The sequence below is a fragment of the Octodon degus genome, unplaced genomic scaffold, assembly GCF_000260255.1.
Source record: "Octodon degus isolate 3935 unplaced genomic scaffold, OctDeg1.0 scaffold00035, whole genome shotgun sequence".
Taxonomy (NCBI): Eukaryota; Metazoa; Chordata; class Mammalia; order Rodentia; family Octodontidae; genus Octodon; species Octodon degus.
Window position 1 is genome coordinate 12,577,752 of NW_004524611.1, and position 21,893 is coordinate 12,599,644.

General features: G+C 50.4%; 2 protein-coding genes across 12 annotated transcripts in view; both read right to left on the reverse strand.

The window, feature by feature from the left end:
• Ncf1 (neutrophil cytosolic factor 1) overlaps positions 1-2,379 on the reverse strand; it is an 11,982-nt gene extending 9,603 nt beyond the window's left edge. Inside the window, exon 1 of the mRNA XM_023714476.1 lies at positions 2,262-2,379. Within this exon, the coding sequence (XP_023570244.1) occupies positions 2,262-2,333 (72 nt within the window). The 5' untranslated portion in view covers positions 2,334-2,379. The remainder of the gene's footprint in view (positions 1-2,261) is intronic.
• Positions 2,380-9,356: 6,977 nt separating this feature from the next.
• Positions 9,357-21,893, reverse strand: part of Gtf2i (general transcription factor IIi) — a 118,563-nt gene continuing 106,026 nt past the window's right edge. For 10 of the 11 annotated variants that reach the window (XM_023714475.1, XM_004630419.1, XM_004630422.2 and 7 more), the window contains 11 exons: positions 20,613-20,678; positions 20,132-20,315; positions 18,874-18,929; positions 17,963-18,043; positions 17,273-17,356; positions 16,756-16,939; positions 14,820-14,848; positions 12,950-12,991; positions 11,920-11,961; positions 11,513-11,588; positions 9,357-10,477 (listed from right to left, as the gene is read on the reverse strand). In XM_023714475.1, the coding sequence (XP_023570243.1) occupies positions 11,530-11,588; positions 11,920-11,961; positions 12,950-12,991; positions 14,820-14,848; positions 16,756-16,939; positions 17,273-17,356; positions 17,963-18,043; positions 18,874-18,929; positions 20,132-20,315; positions 20,613-20,678 (827 nt within the window). In that variant the 3' untranslated portion in view covers positions 9,357-10,477; positions 11,513-11,529. The remainder of the gene's footprint in view (positions 10,478-11,512; positions 11,589-11,919; positions 11,962-12,949; positions 12,992-14,819; positions 14,849-16,755; positions 16,940-17,272; positions 17,357-17,962; positions 18,044-18,873; positions 18,930-20,131; positions 20,316-20,612; positions 20,679-21,893) is intronic. The other variant, XM_023714469.1, reaches the window with a different exon arrangement.

A 21,893-nucleotide genomic window follows, 5' to 3' on the forward strand; every position in this document is an offset into this window, starting at 1 on the left:
AAAAAAAAAAGAGAAAGAAAGAAAGAACAAGAAAAAAAGTGGGCCGGCGAGATAGCTCAGTGGACCGATGCACCTACTTAGGGCAGCTTAGGCGAGCGCAGGGACCGTGATTCAATCCTGGCACCACATGCTGCACAGGCACCACCCTTGCCAGCTAGAGTCTGGGCATAGTGGTTCATGCCTGTAATCCCAGCACTGGGGAGGCTGAAAGCAGGAGGAATGCCACTAGACCCTGCAACAACCAAATACATTAACAACAACAAAACACGTGTACCTCATACCTGCTGGGTTACCTATTAAAAAAAAAAAAAAAAAAAAAAGATGGAGCCAGGCATGGTGGCACATCATGGATTCCCAGCACTTGGGAGGCTCAAGCAGGAGGATCACCATGAATTTGAGGCCAGTCCAAATTACATAGTGAAACCCTGTTTCAAAAAAAAAGCCAGATAACCCTGAAGTACGTCATGCTAGTATGCTAAGTGAAATAAGCAGTCACTAAAGAACAAATACTGGATAATCCCAGGTGCAGGAAGTTATAAAAATAGTCAAACACATAGACCAAGTAGGGCAGGACAGCACACACCTGTCCCCAGCACTGTGGGAGCCCAAAGCAGGGGAAGTGCAGGCTGCTACTTCGTGGATGTGGAGTTTCAACTGGTGAAGATGAAAGAGTTCCAGAGATGAAAAGTGAACATACTAGTACCCATGAGATATATATTTAAAATGGTTAAAATGGTAAATTTTATGTATGCATATTTGGGCACAATAATTTTTTTTTTTTTAAAGTATAGCACTAGGGGCCAGGGAGATCGCTCAGTGGTCTAAGCACCTGCTTGGCCAGCACAAGGGCCTGGGTTCAATCCCTGGTACTGTATGCCATGCCAGCCCCACCCCGGGGGCACTGTGCCAGCCCCCGAGTCTGGGCATGGTGGTGCACATCTGTAATCCCAGTGCTGGGGAAGCTAAGACAGGAGGATCACTATGAGTCCAAGCTGCATAGCAAGACCCTGTACCACCCTCAAAGATTTTTTTTTAAAGTATAGCACTGGTATTTGAGCAAATCATGGAATAGAATAGAAAAATCTAGAAGCAGATGCACAGAATTTAATGATTTAAGTAATGATATTTCAAGTAATAAAGAATGAAGGTAAGTTGGTTTTTTTTTTTTTTTTTGTGGTAACAAGGATTGAATTCAGGACCTTGCCTTTGCCAGGCAGGTGCTTATGCCACTGAGCTATCCTGAAGGTAAGTTTTTTCTTTTTTGGTGGAACCAGGGATTGAACTCAGACCCTTGCGCTTGCCAGGGAAGTGGCTATTCAACTGAGCCATTTCCCCGGCCCCATGAAGGTAAGTTTTTAAATACTAGGGTTTGGCTTATTTATTTTTGGCAGTGCTGTGAATTGAACCTAAAGCCTTCATACTGTGTTACCTCCAGCCTTTTTTTTTTAGACAGGGTCTTACTATATAGTTCAAGCTGGTCTTGGACCTACTATGTAACAGCCCAGGGTGGCTTTGAACTCACAGCAAACCTCTTGCCTCAGCCTCCTGAGTACTGAGATTAAAGGCATGTGCCACCATGCCCAGCACCCCCAGCCTTTCTAAAAATCTTTTGAGAAGGATCTTGCTAAATTGCCAAATTGCCCAGGTTGATTGCAAACCTCTGATCTCCCTGCCTTAGCCTCCCAGAAGGCTGGGATTACGGGTAGGCACCACCACTGTACCTGGTTTAGCCTAGTCTTTTTTGGTACAGATAATATTAGATATTGGCCAAGGGTGCAGCTTAGCAGCAGAGTGCTCACCAGCATGGTGCGTGTGTGGGCGCGTACACACGTGTGTGTGTGTGTGTGTGTGTGTGTGGCCTCCAGGACCACCTACCACTCACACTGGATTTGTAGCTCCCATCACACACAGCAGAAAGAACTCCAAACAGATAGGAGAGGTAATGTGAAGAAATGAATCGGTATGAGCGTCCGCAAGAAATTACTTCCAAGGAGGTGAGAGAGGTAGCCAGCCTTCGCCGCTCTTCTCTGGGCTGGGACTCAGGGGCAGGTGGCCGTGTTTCCCCAGCCCTTGCCAGGAGTGGGCTCACATTGCTAGAGATGCTGACCCTAATGTTCTGGCCGAGTGGCCCGCGTGCAGGGGCCTAGGGGGCAGATGGCCCGAGGGAGCCACCCCAAGTCGGGGGTGGGGGTGGGAGGTCAAGGTGGGCCGGAGGGTGGTGGTGGCGGGGACAGGCGGCCCAGTCCGTGCCTGGTACTCACGTAGTGCTGGCTGGGGACAAAGCGCTTCTCAAAGCCCAGGAGGGCGATGTGGCGGATGAAGACGTCCCCCATGCTGGCTGTGGCCCTGCCGCGACTCCTCCCAGGCACTCTGAAAGCCCAAGCCGGGCCTTAAATGCTCTGGAAAGAGGAAGTCGCTCCTCTCCCCAGCAGGGCAGGGGGCGGGCAGGGCTCAGAGGCTCGCTTATTCTTTCAGTTTCTGGGACGCTGAGCTCTGCCCTGCCGGCCCCTAATGACCCCAGGGCCTCTGCACGTGTGGAACCCTCATCCCATCTTTCCCCTCTGCTCCCGGGTTTCTCCTCAGCGTTACCTCTGGAGGGTGGCCTTCCTTAACTCCGTGAGAAACAGCGCAAGCTTCATACCCACCCCTGCCTCTCCCTGCGTTTTCTTCCCACTATGTATTTTCACTGCTATCTTGCCAATTTTATTTATTTGTTAATGTAAATTTTATTTATTCATTTTGAGATGGGGGGATTGAAGCCAGGATCCTTGCACTAAACTACTTCCCTAGCCCTCTTTAGTATGGGAGTCAGGGTGTCCCTAAGTCACTACGTTGCCCAGGTTCTAACCGATGAGCCTCCTGCCTCGGCCTCCCAGTCCATGTCATTTGGGCTCAGGGCCTCCCTCCACAGACGGGAGCCTGGCAGAGCCTGTCTGGTCCGGGGCCCTGCGCTCAGCCGCACAGCCCTGGCCTGAGCACTTATTCTGCTCTGCAGCACTCTGTTGCTTGTTGCCGCAGTCTACCGGCTGATCCAGAAGTCCTTGCCCTGGGGGTGGCCGGCCAAGGGCCCCTCTGGTCATTCCCAGTTATGTCTGCAGGGTCTCTGCCAGTGCGATGAGCTGGGACACTCCTCAGTGGTGACAAGGGATGGCCACATCTGGGGAAGCCTTCAGCTCAGTGAGGAGGAGTGTGTGAGCCATTGGACACCCTTGGAGATCACAGAGGTCAGAGGCCCCTCGGGCAGGTGACCAGGGACCCATGCTTGAGAAAGAGCCAGTCTCTGTGGCAGGCTCTGACAGCAGTGGCCATGTCGCTCACCTGGGCAGCGGCCCAAGGACTCCACAGCTGTGGGGACTGTGGTGAGGAAGGGTGGGAGGGCAGGCCCCGGGGCTCTGCTTCCTTCCCCAGTAGCTTTTCCGCTCTTGCACAAGCACCCTCCTGTGTACCACGCCGCGGTCACGCAGACGCCAGGCCTGGCCTGGGGTCGCTTTCACCTCTGACTCTGCAGCCCACACAGTCCCTCATGGCTCTGGCTCTTGCTTGCTGGGTAAACAGAGGCAAGGCGTGCGAAGAACTGTGGCTGGCTTTTTGGTGTGTGGCGGTACTGAGGGCTGAACCCAGAGCCTTTGCCCTGAGCTACATTCCCAGCCCTTCTTAGTTTTCATTTTGACACAGGATCTTGTTAAGTCACTATATTACCCAACCTGGATTCCCTAGTCTCTGAGTGATAGGGGTTCCGGGAATGCACCACTGTGCCTGGGTTGGTGTTGGACCTGGCACTAGCCTCTGTGGGCAGGCTCAGAGCCTTCTGTTGGATGACACAGAATTTATTTTAATGCCTGGATGAAAACACTAGTGACCAAATGACTTAAAATTTAAAAAAGAAAAATGTTTTTAAGAAAAATAAGCCAGGTGTGGTGGTGCACACCTGTAAGCTTAGCTAATCAGGAGGCTGAGGCAGGAAGATGGCAAGTTGAAGGTCAGCCTGCCGACTTCCTGGTACTCTGGGTGGAAAGTGCTGAGGCTGGAGCTTACGAGGTCCTGGAAGGGCCGGTGAGTGCACGCCACTCCCTGCGCTGAAGAGGATCCAACCAGCAAGGGAAGCAGGGAATGAACAAGTAAGAAAGAGATTTTTAGTGGACGACTTAATTTTAGAAAGAGGGCCAGGGAGATGGCTCAGTAGAATAAGCGCTTCCCTGGCAAGTGCAAAGGCCTTAGTTCAATCCCTGGTTCCACATACACAAACACACACACACACACAAAGACTTTATGTTGTGAAGTACACACACAAAGATAACCGCACCATTTGACTCTGTGTAAAGTTGTGATGTGACAGGCTGGGTGGCCACCGCCTGGCATTAGAATGATACCTCTGTAATCCCAGCTCCATGAAAGTCTGAGGCAGGAGGATCCCAAGTTTGATCCTGGGCAATATAGTGATTTACTGAGAACCTGTCTCAAAAAAACCAGAAGGGGGGTGGCCAGGGAGATGGCTCCGTGGAATAAGCGCTTCCCTGGCAAATATAAGGATCTGAGTTCAATCCCCGGAGGGCTGAGGAGACAACTCAGCGGCATAAGCACCTGCCTGGTAGGCACAAAGTCCCAAGTTCGATCCCCCATTTCAGGAGGGGAAACTGAGGCACAGAGTGGTCCATATATGGTTCAGCTCGTAAGCACAGTGCTGGGATTTGAACTCGGGTGTTCTGGCCCCAGGCCCATGCTTAGCCACTGGGCTCCCTGCTTGGCCCTCGGACAGTGTAAGTGAACGCACGGGTGCCTGCACAGGTGGGGCAGCCGGCCAGCGCAGAGGAGGGCGCAGGCGCAGGGGCTTCTGGTCTGGCCAAGATCCTGGGCCACTTTCCTCACTGTCTCCTCCCTCAAGCCACTTGGCTTTCCCCAGATGGGCTGGGCAACGTTTCCTTAGTCAGGAAATCCCCACGGGGATAGTGTGGCCAGGGGTTCGGTAGGGACATGAAAGCCAGGCGGGGCCTTGTGGGTCTCCTGCTGGGAGGCAGAAGTCGGGGCATCCAGGAATGGAATGACTTAGCCTGCCCAGATCTAACCTAAGCCTCTTTGTGCCCGACCCTGGGGGTGACCGAGGACTGCCGGCCCACCTTCCAGTTGCCTCCCGTTCTCCAGAGCACCTGCGTGACTGACAGAGGGACTTGGCCAGGGCAGGGTTCTGGGACCACAGCTGTAGTGGCAAGCTGGTATCTCTACAGAAACGCAGGCCATGCAGGCAATTGCAAGTTTGAGTCCAGTCCAGTGAAAGCAAAACCTGAATCAAAGTTAAAAGAATGTAAAAGGGCCAGGGCTGTTGCTCACATGGAAGCCCTGGGTTCAGTCTCCTGTGTCACAAAGAGGAAGGAAGGAGGGAGGAAGTTGTGCGGGGGACAGGCTCTGCCTGGCAGGCAGAGACATGGGTCCTCACCAGGACCTCAGGTGCGGGGACTAAGGACCCTGCTCTGTCGCCCCAGGCTCCAAACATCACCTTCCAGGCCTTGCCTAAGGCCCCGACATCCAGGGGGCTGCTGAAGCTCAGGCCCACAGCCAGGCACCGTGATCAGAGCCTGAGCCTGACTGCGTGCGACCTACTTTGTCCTCAACCCCCCTCTCCCAGCCACGTGCCCTGCAGAAGCTCCCCCATGCCTGAGCCCTGGTTTCTCAGATGTCAACAACATCAGCAGCTATGTCTGTGTCACTACCATGAGGAGCCCATGAGGCCAACAGTGTCCTCAGATGCACGCAGGTCCTGAGGGCAGCTATGACACGTGGTGGGTCAGAGCGATGTTGCAGGGCAGGCACCAGGCTCTGTCGCCCCAGGAATCCCAGCCAAGGCAGGGGCGGTGCCTGGTGCAGCTGTCTCGGGGAGCTGGCGGGTGGTATGGGACATCATCCAGGGCCTGAGGGCGCCTGAGCAAGCCTGGCACCCGCAGGAGGGCCAAGGTCTCCCCAGAGCCTCCTGTGCACAGTTCCCTGCTCAGAGACCGGACGTGTCATCAGGTGAGCGATGACACTCGACAAACACCACAGCTCACTGCAGCTGACACTACTGTGGGGGTTTGTGATGGCAGGGATGCAGCCGCCGCCTCAGCAGACAGCAGCCATGACCTGGGCCGGAGCAGCGGCCTGGCACCTACACACAGCTGGGACCTGCGAAGGTGGCAGTCGGGAGGGGACGACCTGCTTTGCCAGCTCGGGTGCTGGGCCCTTTCGGAATGGTCTCTTAGCTGTGATCGCCTGGAAGACGTGGTCTAAACGCAATCCTGTGAACCCCACACAGATCGATCCTTCCGGGTGATCTTGGTCCTCTCGTGCAGGGAGCAGATCTGACTTTCTCCGTGCGTGTGCATGTGGGTGGGCGGCATGTGTCATGGCCTTGCTCTGTACCCCAGGATGGCCTTCAACTCACAGGAACCCACCTACCTCTACCTCTCAGGTGCGGGGATGACAGCTGTGCACTGCCACACCAGATCTTGGTTCTCAGAAAGGGGCAGGAAGCATCTTTACAAATCTCTCTTGTGTCAGACTTGTTTTCAAGGCTCAACTTTCCTATTACTTCCTCAAAAATCCCCACAGCAAGGCAGGTAGAGGTGAGGCTGGTGGGGGTGAGGCAAGGAAGGGACATGCGCTTGTTGCTGTGACCAGACAGGCCAGCCAGGGAACATGAGGGGCCAATGGGACCTCTTTTTATTTTTCTGTGTATTGAGGATTGAATCTGAGTGCCTTTACCTCTATTCCTTAAGTTTTCTTTTAAATTGTGTCTTGAAAAAAATAAATGAATAAATTGTGTCTTGAAAAGTTGTTCATACTGGGGTCAGGCTTGCAATCCTCCTGCCTCAGCCTCCTGCATGGCTGAGCACATAGGCATGCACCATGCCTGGCTTCCCTGCTTACTCTGATCCTCTCTAGGGAAGGCAGGCCCATCAGAGGGCAGGCTCCCAGCAGCAGTGAGCTGAGTATCTCTGCGCTGGACCTTGGCTGGCTGGCAGCCAGGGCAGCTCAGGGCTATGGTCTGTGCCTGGATGACCCCAAGCCTCAGGTGGTCACAGGATGGACTTCCTGGAGGTAGCTGAATAGATGAGCTTGGAGTGCAAAGCTGGCATTAAGGGTGAGTGGCTGCTGCACAGAGGCCCCTTTGCCTTCTTGATGGTGCGGTTTTGCCATCTTCTGCTGCCTTGAGCTGTTGTCCCTGTACCATGCCACCCTGCCTCAGAGCCAGCCGACTATAGCCTGAAACCTCCACAAACTGAGCTAAATAATAGGTGTTGAGTAATTTATCTCAGCAATGAGATAAAGCAAGACACTCAGGAAGCGGAGGGGCCCAGCCTGCCCGGGCAGAACCTGAACTGACAGGTAGGCAAGTAGCTCCCACGCAGGCCTCCCTGGAGACAGCCACCCACGGTCACGGCCATTCTCAACTTCTAGGGCAACTGAGACACTGGGAGGACACTGGAGCCCCTGGCTTCCTGCAGGGAGCTGATGCCCATAAGGTCTCCCTGGGGAGCTTGCTCTGTGCAGAGGTGGTGGTGGTGGGACAACTGGCCTGTGACTAGGACACAAGGACCACAGCCTCGGCCACTTCCTCCAGTCAGCTGGGAACCATCCCCAAAGCTCCTCCTACTGTCAGGTGATTGAGCCCAGGGCCTTCAAAAGGGCTTCAGTCATGGCCCTTTTGTTACTTTCAAGTGACCTCAATGGCTGGCTAAATTGCCCAGGCTGGGGTTAAATTTATCCTCTGGCCTCAGCCTCCCAAGTGCTGGTGCTGTAGGCAAGCACCACTTAGGGTAAGGTCACGCAGAGGGCGTGGGTGGACTCCAGGACAGAGCCTCCTCTGGCTTCCTTCCTCCTCTCTAGCAGCCTCAGGCCTGGCTGGGTGCTCAGGTGAGACCAGAGCTGCCAGGCTTCATTTCTCTACACGGTGGGCTTCCTGGGGGCAGTTTCACATGTGACAGCCACCTGGCGCTGCAGTTTGGTCTTTTTTTTTTTTGTGGTACTGGGGATTGAACTCAGGACCCTGTATTTGCCAGGCAAGTGCTTATTCTACTGAGCCATTTCCCCAGGCCCTGCAGTTTGGTCCTGCTTGTTGCATAGGGCACATTGTGGCACTGAGCTGTCACACAGAGGGCACGCCGGATTCACCAGCCACTGCTGGAACGCGCCTGGTTCCTGTCCCCAATGCACCCTCTTGTGCCAGCCCAACTCCCTCTGCTCATCTGCGTGGGTGGAAGGTGGGGTCAGGAACATGAAGCTGTGTCTGGGCCTTGGGGGCAGCCGGGCAGGGCACTGGCCGAGGCCCTTCAGAGGACCCTGGTCCCTCCCTTGGCTTCTCAGCTGCCACAGCCATGACCTCGCACTGAGCCTCTTGGCCCCAAACAAAGGACACCTCCCACCCTTTCGTCACTGTTACACTCCCCACCTAGAGTCACAGAGCTACTGGAGTGTCATCTGGTGGGGTGCTGCGGCTCAGAACTGCCTGAGGGAAGGCATTTCACTGGTGCTGAAAGGAGGGCCTGTCTAGCTCAGGGACTGGACGATCAAGAGGCCTTCTCAGAGTTACCATGCGCCAGCTCAAGCCTTAGTGAGGCACAGTGCAGTGTATTTAAAAGCACTCATGGGACCAGGAATGGCGGCGCAGGCCAACAATCCCAGCAGCAGAGGGATCTCAAGAGTGAGTCTAGGGCAGGGGAGATAGCCCAGTGGTCTAAGTGCTGGCTGGGCAAGCGCAAGGACCAGGATCCCTAGTATCACATGCTGTGCCAGCCCTGGAACCTCACATACACTGGCCAGCCACCGAGACGGCGTGGTGATGAATGCCTGTAATCCCAGTGCTGGGGAAGCTGAAACAGGATCGCTATGAGTCCAAGCTTCATAGTGAGACCCTGTACCAAATACATGAATAAATTCAAAAGATTTAAAGGTTTGTTTGTTTTAAAAAAAAGTGAGTCTAGCCCAGGCAACTTGGTCACTCTGTGAGACCCTATCTCCAACATGAAAAGGCCGGGAGATGTAGCTTGGCATATAGGGCCAGGCTGAACAGCACCAACCCCGACGCAGCAGTGCCCGTTTCCAGGGCCTGTGAAGCACCCTGGAGCAGCCGGCCCTGCATCCAAGCAGGCTGGAAACCAACAGCACTGGCGCGGCCCCCACCTCCCAGCAGGCCTGGGGGGCAAGGGCGGGGCTTTGAAGGAGAGTGCCCGTGGGCTGCTCCCAGCTTGGGCTCTGGATGTGGCTGGATGAGCAGCATCTGCAGCAGAAATACCCTGGCAGTGCCAAGCCTGCCTTCGCGCACCCCACCTGCCACCAGCCCGCCAGGCTCCCCAGAAATGCATAAAGACACTTCAGAAAGAAGAGAATTGGTGTGTGAAAGGCATGGATGGATTTTATTTATTACCCTATATCTACAATTTGAGGTAAAATATAAGCAACACATAAAAATGTCTATTTCTGCTACCGTGTAATATAATTCTCCATTGTGAATATCGTGATAAAGCTAATGGGAACTCTATGCCATCACATACTCTAGCTTTGACAGCTTGATTTACAACTCTTATTGTCTGTGAAGTCGCCACACAGGTAAGATTCTCCTACAAAGGCGTAGAATATCAAAGGTGCAGGATTAAGCTTACTGACCCCTCGCTCCCCACACTGGTGCCTCAGTGTTACAAGCAGAATTAGAAAATAACGATGGCAGCAAAGCCCTCGAACCCGAGCCAAGCCGGACAGCACTCAGAGAACCCATGCGCCCCGGTCACGGACGGCGGGCATCCTTCCTCGATGGCCCAGATACTCACACCCGACCACCAACCTCCGGCTAGACTATGCATTTTATTTGGACGCAAGCGACCAAGTGGAAGAAGCTCCCATCCGTCGTCCATCGTCCGGGATCCACGTGGTGATGCTGACCTCGGGCTGCTAGGTGATCCGGAAGATTCCTCTTTAATTATGACAAAAGAACAGATGAACCATGATAGACAGCCTAGGAAAAGTTTAGTCAAATATACAGATACCAGCTGTTCACTCAGTCAGTAGGGAAAGCTGTGGACAAAGGATCACTGACATGATTTTTCAAATAGAAAAACTAAAGAACTGACTGTCACAGGAATTTTCTTTGCTGCAGAAACTGAGATGTTCCAGTAGGAGATATCTTCACTCAATTGGAAAATACACACTATAGCTGAAGGTTCTGCCGAATATGTAAAAAAATCTGATGAGATTCATCCCTGTCATATTCCCTGTCGTTTTCCCAGCATTGCTGTAAAATCCTTAGGATACATTCCGAAGCAAGCCAGCCATTCCAGGTCTACAGTCACGCTGCTCTTTAATTCAATTCACAGAACTGCTGAAAAAGTAGACATTTCTATCTAAAAGTAGAAAAAAAGGTTTGTATAGAAGGTATTTCTGTTATACAAGTATATTACACAGCTTGGGGTAGTAACAGGTCCGAAAAGCTCTTCTCAACCACTGATACTTTAAGCTAAAACAGGAGAGAAAACAGACAAGCAAACCAACAGGTTAATCAGATTATAGAAATCTCATTTTCCCACATATCACAACCTGAAACTGTAATTTTGCTAACAAATTACTTGAAATGATATACTCATGAAATGGTATGAACCATAAATCCATGAATTGACCTTCTAAGGCAAATTACCACACAAGTCATTGCTTTAAAAACCCACCATCGGGGCTGGAGAGATGGCTCAGTGGTCTAAAGCACCTACTTAGAACAAGCTTAGCAAAACACAGGGACCGCGGTTCAATCCCCCAGCACCACATGCCAGCCAGCCCCGCCCCCTGGTGGGCTGAGCTGGCCACACACACACACACACACACACACACACACACTTAAATAAATAAATAAAATTTAATAAAAAAAAAAAAAAACCACCATCATGGTATACTGCAAAGCCAACCAATTTCAGCATGTCACATAACTCCCCTTACAATATTAGCCAATATTAGCAGCCGAGTCTTGGAGAAAGCCACAAGAACACACGATCCAGGTGCCAGCCTCTGTCTAGGGGACCAAGCTAGCCCTCCTGTGAAGGAGCTGGGCAAGCTGGGTGTGGTGGCACACACCTGTAGTTGCAACACTCAAGAGGCTAAGGCAGGAGGATCACCTTGAGTCTGACACCAGCTTGGGCCACACAGTGAATTCCAGGTCAGCCTGCATTACATAGTGGTTTTCAAAAACAAACCACAAAAAGCTGGCCAGGCTAATGGTGTCTGGAACAACAGGACTAGACTTGTGGCTCAACACATAAGAGACGGTGGACCTGAGCTCAGCCTGATTCGCAGCGCCTGTTACTCTGAAGGGAGAAGAGTTGGGCGAAAGGCACCAGCTCAGGGGACTCCAGCGCTAGGGCACAGTTTAGCCCACAGAATGCTTTCCTTGGAAGGCAAAGGTGCATTTGTAACCGACTTAAAGCTGAGGCAGGCCAAGGGCACCAGTGCTTGAGCACCAGGGTGTTCAGGTGAGCAGGATGGGGATAGGACACAGGCCATTTACCCTAGGCGGGAAGAGGTCTACCACGTGGGGTCTGGTTCTTGCTTGATCTGAGAGCTTGCATCTGTCTCTTTAACTTCTATCAGAAGAAACAAAAGGGCAGCAATTAGTCACACTATGAGCGCAAACCTGCTTGATCCATTCACACCTAACAGGGTTTAAGTCCCAGCCCATTACTCTGAGCCCCGCACCTTACTACTACCATGCACTTAATGACAGGCATCAGCAAGGCTGTACGCAGTCATTCAACCACTTTCCAACCACCAGGTGTTTTTCAGGAATGGCCAAGGAGCCGCACACTGGTTCCAAGTGGTGTGGAACGCACAAAGACCACAGGTGCACACGCTCAGCACCCACACAGCCTGTCCTCAGCAAGCCTCCAGCAACCCCCTCTCTGCTGCAGCGCTCACCTTCTGCTGGTGGAGCTTCCAACTGGCTGGGCTCTGCTGATTCTAAAAAGAAGCACATGGTGACCTTTAGTGGTTACTGAAAGAACCGAGAGGAGAAAGCTCCAGCTCTGCACACAAAGCCAAGCCAAGGTGAAACGTAACAGCCCAAGAAGGTCAGCCCACAGTTACTCAACTGTGCAGTCAACGTCCTGCTCTCCTACAGTGACAGTAAGTTATTACAACACACAGCTGAAGTCTTTTTTTTGGGGGGGGGCAGAACTGGGGATTGAACTCAGGCCCCTGTGCTTGCCAGGCAAGTGCTTATGCCACTGAGCCATCTCCCCGGCCCCTCACAGCTGAGGTCTTAAACAGTAACCTTTTTTCTTTTCTGGTGCTGAGAGGAATTCAGGGTCTCACACCTAGAGGGGAGGGCTCTGCTGCCATGCCCCTCCCCAAACCCAAGCAGCAAAGCTAACAGCTATCTCAAGAAAGCAAGACACTCCTACCTTTCTCTCCTCATCCTCCTGTGGCCCTTTTAGTAAAAGCCTTTATTACTGCCACTGAGCAGCAGGCCATTCCTCTGTTCTAAAGGAATTTTATTTATTTATTTTGAGATACAGTCTTACTACGTAATTCAGGCTGCCTGGATTATGTACCTCAGGCGGGGCATCAGCTCTCGGTGATCCTTCAGCCTCGGTCCCCCGAGTGCTGTGATCACAGGTGTGTGCCACCACCCCCATCTTTTAAGGGATTTTAAAATCCATAATGTATGCATGGCTAATACAACTTGCTAATGTACAGCAACCATCAGAAAGAGATGGCGTCAGGAGTACAGGAAGAAAGACAACCTTCTACTGACACTTCACTCCGCTGCACCGGCTCCCATGCTCCCCCACCTGATGGCTGTTAGGACCCACAGCTCAAGTTTCTGTGCGTGTACAGGCTTTCACACGCAGGTGTCAAGGAAAGCAAGCCTGAGCGAACATGTGTGTGTACGCGCTGTGTGCCCATGACCACCACGCACACGCCGCTGTTTTCTCCCGACTCTCACCTTGAATCACTGGGCCTTCTGACTCATTCTGATCAACCAGCTCTGAAAATAAAGCCATGAATTTAGGCACCAATTCAGTGACACTGCTCCCCCTGGCGACTCTCATGACCTAACCTTGTCACCTCAGTACAGTTTTTTTTTTTAAATTTTATTTATTTATTTATCTTGTGTGTGTGTGTGTGTGTGTGTGTGTGTGTGGCTAGCTCAGCCCACCAGGGGGCGGGGCTGGCTGGCATGTGGTGCGGGGGGATTGAACCGCGGTCCCTGATGCTTTGCTCAGCTTAGCTTGTTCTAAGTAGGTGCTTTAGACCACTGAGCCATCTCACCAGCCCCTCAGTACAGTTTTGCTCATCATGAGAAGGAACAAAACTTAAGGGTACTGGTATATCCCATACATAGTCACTAACTTCACAGTAATTACTATAAAACTCTACGAGAATCTACTATACAAAGATGAGGACAAAATTAACACTATAGAAATAATCTTGTTTTTTTCTTTTTGAACAGTGTATCTTTAGAGAATTTAAATTGAATTCAAGTTGAAATTCATAAAAATGGATTTAAAGAAAAAGTTGTCATGTGGGATCACGCAGTTGCTGGTGTGACTAATGCTGGCACTAACGCAGGCGCACTCAGTTCCCTTCCATCACCGAGAGCCAGACGCCAGCACAGCTGCCACGCCGGAGCTGGACAGGACAGCACCACCCGGCTCAGGAGGCGCGAGCGAGCAATCACCACGGCACAGTGCCGCGCAAACCCCAGGCAGGGACGCCCGCCTAAGCCCACACCCCTCAAGAGAGAGTCACCGCTGCAAAGCAGAAAGAGCGGCAGGAAAGGGCTCCGTCGGGGCCGCTCAGGGCGAGGTGAACCATGATTTTGTGAGCCAGGTCACCGAGGACCCCTGAGCAGAACGGGCAGGAGGCTGGTGACTGAACCACACTTACCAGTCAGCATGGATGGGTTCTGTAGACTTACGACAGTAATTTTAATACAGAAAAAGACTGACATGTAAAGGGCATTAGAAAAGGATGTCAGTCACTTTTGTATTTTTTTAAAAAATGTATTTGATACAGGGTCTCACTACACAGTTCAGACTCATAGTGATCCTCCTGTTTTCAGCCTCCCCAGTGCTGGGATTACAGGCGTGCACCACCACACCCAGCTGGCTCAACACGTCCCGGGGACAGGACTGGTGCAGCATGTGGTACCGGGAATAGAACCCTGGTCCCTGTGCTTGCCTAAGCAGGCACTTAGTGCGTTGAGCTATCTCTCCAGCACAAAGCTTTTTTTTTAAATTTGAATTTTTTGTATTTGGTATAGGGTCTCAATACACTATATTGATGTTAACTGAATGTCCTATACTGTCATTCCAGCACCGCAGTTATGAAACAAATGAAATATAATAATAATAGATACTAATTGCATCTTTTGAACATTTTAGGCCTACATTGTTCTCAACTGTGGATTTGGAAATTTTTTTCTCACTGAGCCTATTAGTAAATATTTTACTCTTTATAGATCAGCCTGCTGAAACTTTTTGATTCTGCCATTAATAAACAGACTTCGTGGTGTTCCAATAAAACTTTATTCACAAACATCAGCAAGGAGTTTGTTAACCTGTGGTAGATTATTTACATGTAATGGGTGACTGATTTAAAATGCTGTGAGCTCTTCAAAGTAAGTACTGCTATTAGAATTTTCTGACTGAGTAAACAGGGTAAGAAAGCAGCTAGGAAGCGGCTGACACAGCTCCCGGGGACACTCGTCCACCACACCCTGGGAGCTGCACAGTGCACAAGCACAACTCACTGACTCACACCCACGACCACCGCCATGAGAAAACAAAATTAGCATTTCATAAAATACTCACGGTTATTAATCACAAGTCCTGGAAATGGTCTAAAGAGAAAAACAAATGATTAACAGATTTTTTTCTTTTTGATCCTTTGAGACAGGATTTCACTATACAGTTAAGGCTGGCCTTGAACTCATTTTGTACCCCAGGCTGGCCTCAAATTCATAGTGATCCTCCTGTCTCAGCCTCCCAACTGCTGGAATTAAGGCACACGCCACTATGTCTAGCCGGCTTCCCATTTTTTTAAATTTATGTATTTGGTAGAGGGTCTCACTATGAAGCTTGGACTCATAGTGATCCTCCTGTCTTCAGCCTCCCCAGCACTGGGATTATAGGTGCGCGCCACCAAACCTAGACTCAGTGGCTGGCTCAGTGCACTCCAGGGGCGGGGCTGGCGCAGCATGAGGTACTGGAGATCGAACCCCAGTACCTGTGCTTGCCTAGGCAGGTGCTTAGTCTGCAAGCCAGTTTTGTTTTTTTAAATGTATTTTTAGTACACAGTCTACAGGGTCTCACTACACAGATCAGACTCATAGTGATCCTCCTGTTGTCAACCTTACAGGCGTGTGCCACCATGCCCAGTCTCAGTCACTGTCTCAGTGCACCCCAGGGGTGGGCCAGCACGGCACACTGGGGAGCGAACCCTGGTCACTGTGCCTGTCTAAGCAGGGACTTTAGTCCACTAAGGCTATCTGGCCAGCCCTAACCAGTTTAGTTTTAATCTAAAGAATAAGTGCTCATTCAACTACTGTTTAGTTGGCCACAGTGGCCCATGCCTGTAATCCTGGCACTCAGGAGGCTGAGGCAGGAAGACTGCTGTGAGTTCTGGACCAGCTTGGGCTATATAGTGAGTTAAAGGCCGGCCTGAACTACAGAGTGAGACCCTGTCTCAAAATAAAACAAGGGCCGGTGGAGATAGCTCAGCGGTCTAAAGCGCCTGCTTAGGCAAGCTTAGGCAGGTGCAGGGGACCAAGGTTCAATCCCTGGCATCACACGCCGCACCAGCCCTGCCCTAGGGGCATATGCTGAGCAGGGGGGAACCACACGGGATACCACAACACAGCTATGAGCATAGGTAGGATAAAAAGAGACTAACAAGGATAAACTGGCACCAGTGAGGGTAGATACACTTTCTGAGACAATCACTTATTAGTGAGGGCAGTTTTTCCTAACCCTGCAGAGGGCAGTGCAACCACGGCTGGCTTGGGACCAAACCTGTCTGCCATGAAGCCCACAACACGACATCAGACAGAGGCTGGCAAAATTGTCCTGTAAAGTGACAGTTAACATTTTAGGCTTTGTAGATCCTATTTCTTTTTCTTTTTTCTTTTTCTTTTTTTTTTTTTTTTTGTGGAACCAGGGATTGAACTCAGGCCCTTGTACTTGCCAGGGAAGCACTTATTCCACGGAGCCATCTCCCCGGCCCTGTAGATCCTATTTCTGTCCCAACTACTCAAACTGTCCACTACAATGAGAAGGCAGACACGGACGATGTGGCAAGTTGGATGTAATTGTGTTTCAATAAGTTATAAACATAGGGGCCGGGGAGATGGCTCAGTAGGATAAGCACTTGACTGGCAAATGCAAGGATCTGAGTTCAATCCCCGGTTCTGCCAAAAATAAATAAATAAATAAATAATAAACATAGCCAACAGGCAGGCCAGATTTGGGCTGTGACTGGCCAACGCCTGGCCTCAACAGCTGGGGAATTCCGAGCCAGCTCAGGGGTGCACTCAGTGGCAGAGCACTCGGCTAGCCTGTGCGAGACACTGGGTTTGAGCTTCAGCAGCACAGGAGAAGACGACCTTGACCAGCAGATCTAAGGTAACAGTGACTAGACCAGTGTCTGTCATTCGTTACTCAATGAACTTGATTCTGAGACCTCCCAGCTGCACTGGCCCAGGGACGTGGCCTCTTGATCGCCAGAGCTGGTCTTGCTGACGACGCTTACCTAATGACTGTGAATTTGATAAACTCAGCAGAATCTAAGATCCTCCTCATGGAGCTTATTTCCAGGTAACTGGGGGCTTTGAATGACACCCCAGGAGGCATGCCGTCAACCACTACACATCCAGGGTTGATTGTGATTTTCCTGTAGGGAACTTTCACTGGGAACCCCATACCGATGGCTTCGCCTACAGAGACAGAGAATATAGAAGGAGAGTAACCCACCCCCTTAACAGGCATGGAAAAGCACACAGCTGAAGCTCGACAGACCGTTTCTGCTACTGACAGAGGTCTGTAAATGAAAACAAACTCAAATGCGAACTTCAGTGCTAATTTTTATACTGACCATCAAATAGAATAACACACTGAATGTTTTCTTATTAAAGAAGCATAGCAAAACACTTTCGATGGCATAGTTTCTTTTCAATAAGAGGATCACAATTATTCAACAATCTGTTGAACAGATCTCATTAAAACCAAGTCTTGCTTATGGTCGCTAAATTTCACAATGCAACACTCACCAAACTTCCGGCTGAAGAGGTCATTCACTTGCTCTCTTAGCTGTCTGGCTTTTTCAACTTTTGACAGTCTTTCATTATCATCATCTAAACACAGGTAAGAGAAAGCCCACAGCTGAACAGCCCACTCAGACTTCCAAGCCAGCAGTCACAAGTTCTGTGTCAGGCTGTCTGGAGTACTGAAGCACCTGAAGTGCTCAAGCAGAAGCAGTCGACTGTGCTCCTGCGGAGTGACCCTCCAGAGGTACGTGCACTAGAGTCCCACCCCGTGGCTTGTAAAACCAGTAGCACAAAGGGATCTAGTCACTTTTAGTCTCTTTACTAACAGAAGTAATAAAAAGCCCCCTGATGAGACAGACACCCACATGCTGCTAGTGGTTCAAGCTGCTCTGTCTTGCTCTGCAGCAAGATGTGCAAATCATCATCCTGTCACCATCATCTTAGTTACACTACCGCCGGCCAGCACACCCTAGTCCTTTTACATAAAGACCTCCTCCAGCTGTTTACAGAGGCTTTTGAAGGACAGTCAGGCACTGGGGTGCTTAGCTGCAGTGTCCGGCCAGCCCTGGCTGCAGAGGCCTGAAGGTACCCAGTGACATGTGCAAAACCAGAGCCTGCCAGTGATCTGTGCTGGCAAAGTCCAAAAGCGCTGAAGAGATGCCTCCAGCTCTGATGCAGGCAGAGCAGCCGTACCTGGAATTGTTACTTGAATGATGTTAAGATCTTCAACACCTGATGCAGTAGTATTAACGCTGGGTGATGAGTTTATTTTTCCTTAAACAGAAACACAAGGTTAGCATTTATGGGAGATATACACAGCCAGAGCCTTCTCTAATAAAACCTGGGGGTGATGTGCTTGTAACCCAGGCTGTGAGGTAGCCTTTCAGGGCTGTTTTTCAAGGTACATTTTATATTCTGATCAAAGGCTAAGCTATTTATTTATTTATTTTATTTATTTATTTATTTTGGCGGAACCGGGGATTGAACTCAGACACTTGCGCTTGCCAGGGAAGTGCTTATTCCACTGAGCCATCTCCCTGGCCCAAATTTTTTATTTATTGGATACAGGGTCTCACTACACAGCTCAGACTCGTAGTGATCCTCCTGTCTCAGCCTCCTCAGCACTGGGATTACAGGCATGTGCACTACCACGTCTGGTATCGGTGGACGGCATGCAGTACCAAGGATTGAACCCTGGGCTCCTTGCGCTTGGCAGGCAGGTGCTTAGACCACCTAGCTATCTCCCCAGCCCTAAGCTTTCTGAAATGCTGTTTCACCCCCCCGCCTTTCCCCTTCTTGAAGGATGCAGCAGTGTGTCACAGCCACGGGGCTCAGCAACTACTGAATGGGCCTCATCTGGAGGCTCTGGCACTCCCTGCTGGGCAAGGTCACACCCTGGACACAGCACCCAGCCTCAGGAGGGCTGCATGTGCAGCACTGAGGGGACTTGCCCAGCCACAGCCAGACCAGCCGGACCAGACTGACCTGGCCACCTGTCACAGCCACAATGCCCTCACATCCATAACTATTAAAGAAGCAAAGACTATGAGGCAGACAAAAGCGCAGCTGGGAGCGAGTCCCCTGCTGGCCCTGGGGACACTCACTGGGAGGGCTCTTGGAGGAAGTGCTCTCCTTGATAGCAGTCTCAAACATTTCGGGCCTAAAGAGAGAACACACACATGACAGCCTGGAGGAAGACCCATTCCCAAAAGTTAAAACAGCAAGACTTAAAAACCATAACCCAGTTCTGGGGGGGGGGGGGGGCTCAAGGGTGAAGACCATGTCCAGCACAAGATCTGTCCCCAGTATCACCACAGTACAAGAGACAATAACCCCAACACCCTACCCCAATACTGAGCACACTCAATTCTTAGCAATGGAGAAAAAAAAAGTGTTTATACAAAGAAAACATCAAAAAAATGGTAATAACTGTGCTTGCGACACCATCCCATCCCTCGCCTGGATCCTCCTCCAGCCCCACTAGTCTCTCTGCCACTTCTTGCCATGGTGCTGGGCTTCAGATGGAGATGGGAAGCAGAGACCTGAGCTCGCAGCGACCTCTCTACATGATCTGGCCTCAGGGACACTATGCCAGGCGGTGCCAGCTTTCCTTGTGTGACAGCAGTCTGGGACAACTCAAAACTACGTTCTACACCTAGTAAATGAAGTCTGAAATTCATTTCAATTACTTCTGAATAGTTGTTACCTACCAATATGTATCAATTCCAACTCCTCTCTCCCAACTCTATTCTCTCCTATTCCAATAACCAGCCTAATCGATTCACAGATGTTCAGCCAAATACAAGCAAGAGAAATACAAGGCCTTTAGGAAATATAGTCACTTGTACAAGTTCAACAGTGTCAAACAGTGAGAGCCCAGTGGGTGGTGGGAGTGGTGGAGCGTGCAACGCGAAGCTGCGCCTCTCTCATGCTAGAGCAGCCCTCTTACTTCTAACTGACTAAGCTTACAGGACGTAAGTGACACACACCTGCGACCCTAACTGCCCAAGAGGCTAAGGAGGAGGGCCGTGCCACTGGGGCTAGCCCGGGAACTTATGTTCTGTCTTTAAAAATAAATTACAGGCTGGCGCTCAGGGTGGAGCTCTTGCCGTCACATCTAAGGACCTGGGTTGAGTTCCCATTACTAGAAAAAGAACACACAGGGGAGGGTGGCCCTGCAGAGCTAGACTACGGCTCGCCCGAGTCCCCTGGAGTCTCCCCTCAGGCTCCACTCCCACTCCTCCTGCTGGCCTCACTTCTTTTTTTTTTTTTTTTTGCGGAACCGGGGATTGAAGTCAGGCCCTTGAGCTTGCCAGGGAAGCGCTTATTCCACTGAGCCAGCTCCCCGGCCCCTGGCCTCACTTCTTAATGATGAACTTGATCTTGGCCTTGTTCCGGAGGATCTTCTCCAGCCGAGGGATGCCGAAAGTGGAGGGCCTGCGGAAAGGCACCCCCTCGGGCAGGCCTTCCACGTAGAAGTCTTCCGGGAAAGACTCGAACAACGCAAATGGCACCTTCACAGCTTGCTTAAGGCCAAGAGCTTCTCCTGTAACACACAAGCTGCATCGGTTTCTGACTCTGCACTGTGAAAAAACTGCAGCTTTAAATGTGCATTTGAACTCATTTCTCAGCTACTAAAGCCATATTCATTTCAAAATCATATTCATTTATTTTAGGAAATGTCGTTTGATTTCTGGCACCCAGGAAAAATGAGAAATTGAAACCCAAACTCTGCATGAAACCAATGATACTATAATGTTCAAACATTATCTATTTTACTGTTTACTTTCTTTCACGTACAAAGAGTACCTCATTATTTCAGTAATGTTTTAAACAAACCTACCACATTTCTCATTGAAAAGATTTTCCACTTTCTGTTTCAGGTCTGTGATTTTGGCATTCCAGGCCTCTGCATTTTCATAAAAGACAGACAGTTAAAACTGTAATACCAATATATTCTCACAGGTAGTAATTTTTCATCTTTTACTGTGCAATTTTAAGAAGTACAAAATAAAAAATCCACACACTTTTTACAGGGTCATGAGTTGTCAAGTACTGCTCATGGTACACAATCGAACTGCTTGATTCTTTTACTAATACAGCACACCGGCTACAAATAAGTGGCACACGATGAGCTCAACACCCATTACACTGTCTATCATGTGCCAGGTATTGTTTTAAGTACATTAAATGACTAATATTTGCAATCCTTTTAATATCCTCTGATGCAAAAGTGACGCTGCCCCCAATTGCACAGGCACACAAGAAATGATAGCAAAGACTGCTTGCCCACTGATGTTTTTATAGTATTTAAGCATTTTGAGCCACTAAGTTTGAAATGTTTTTAAATTATACCACCAAGAAGAAACGCTACAACATTATTCTTATTATAAAGACCTCAAGCTGCTGTTTTATACACTTCTCGGTTTTTGGGGGCTTTTTTATGTATTTAGTACAGGGTCTACAGGGTCTCACTACATAGACTGGACTCAGTGATCCTCCTGTTTTCAAGTTCCCAAGCGCTGGGATTACAGGCTCGCGCCACTATGCCCCACTCAACTGCCGTCTTAGTGTGCCCTAGGGGTGGGGCTGGCACAGCACACTGGGAATCAAAGCCCAGTCCATGTCCACTGAGCTAGCTGGCCAATCCTAACATCTAAGATTGCCTGCTTGCTTGCTTGTTTTCTTTCCTTCTGCAGTACCAGGGTTCAAACTCGGGACCCTGCGCTTGCCAGGCATACACTTATGCTGCTGAGCTATCTCCCCGGCCTTTTACACTTTGTTTTAAAGGACAGATTAGACAGATGAGGAGCAGGTCTGAGCTCTGGGCTCAGTTACAGAGGAGCAGGGCAGCAGGCAGTCTGCTCTGCGGCCTGTTCCTCTCATCTTGGACCACCAATGACTTACTAAACAGAAATTATTCACCTGGTAAAAATAAAGCATTAATTCTTTTTATTCAAAATTCTGGGGGCTGGAGAGATGGCTCAGTGGTCTAAAGCACCTACGTGGAACAAGCTTGGCAAAGCACAGGGACTGCAGTTTGATCCCCCAGCACCACATGCCAGCCAGCCCCGCCCCCTGGTGGGCTGAGCTGGCCACACACACACACACACACACACACACA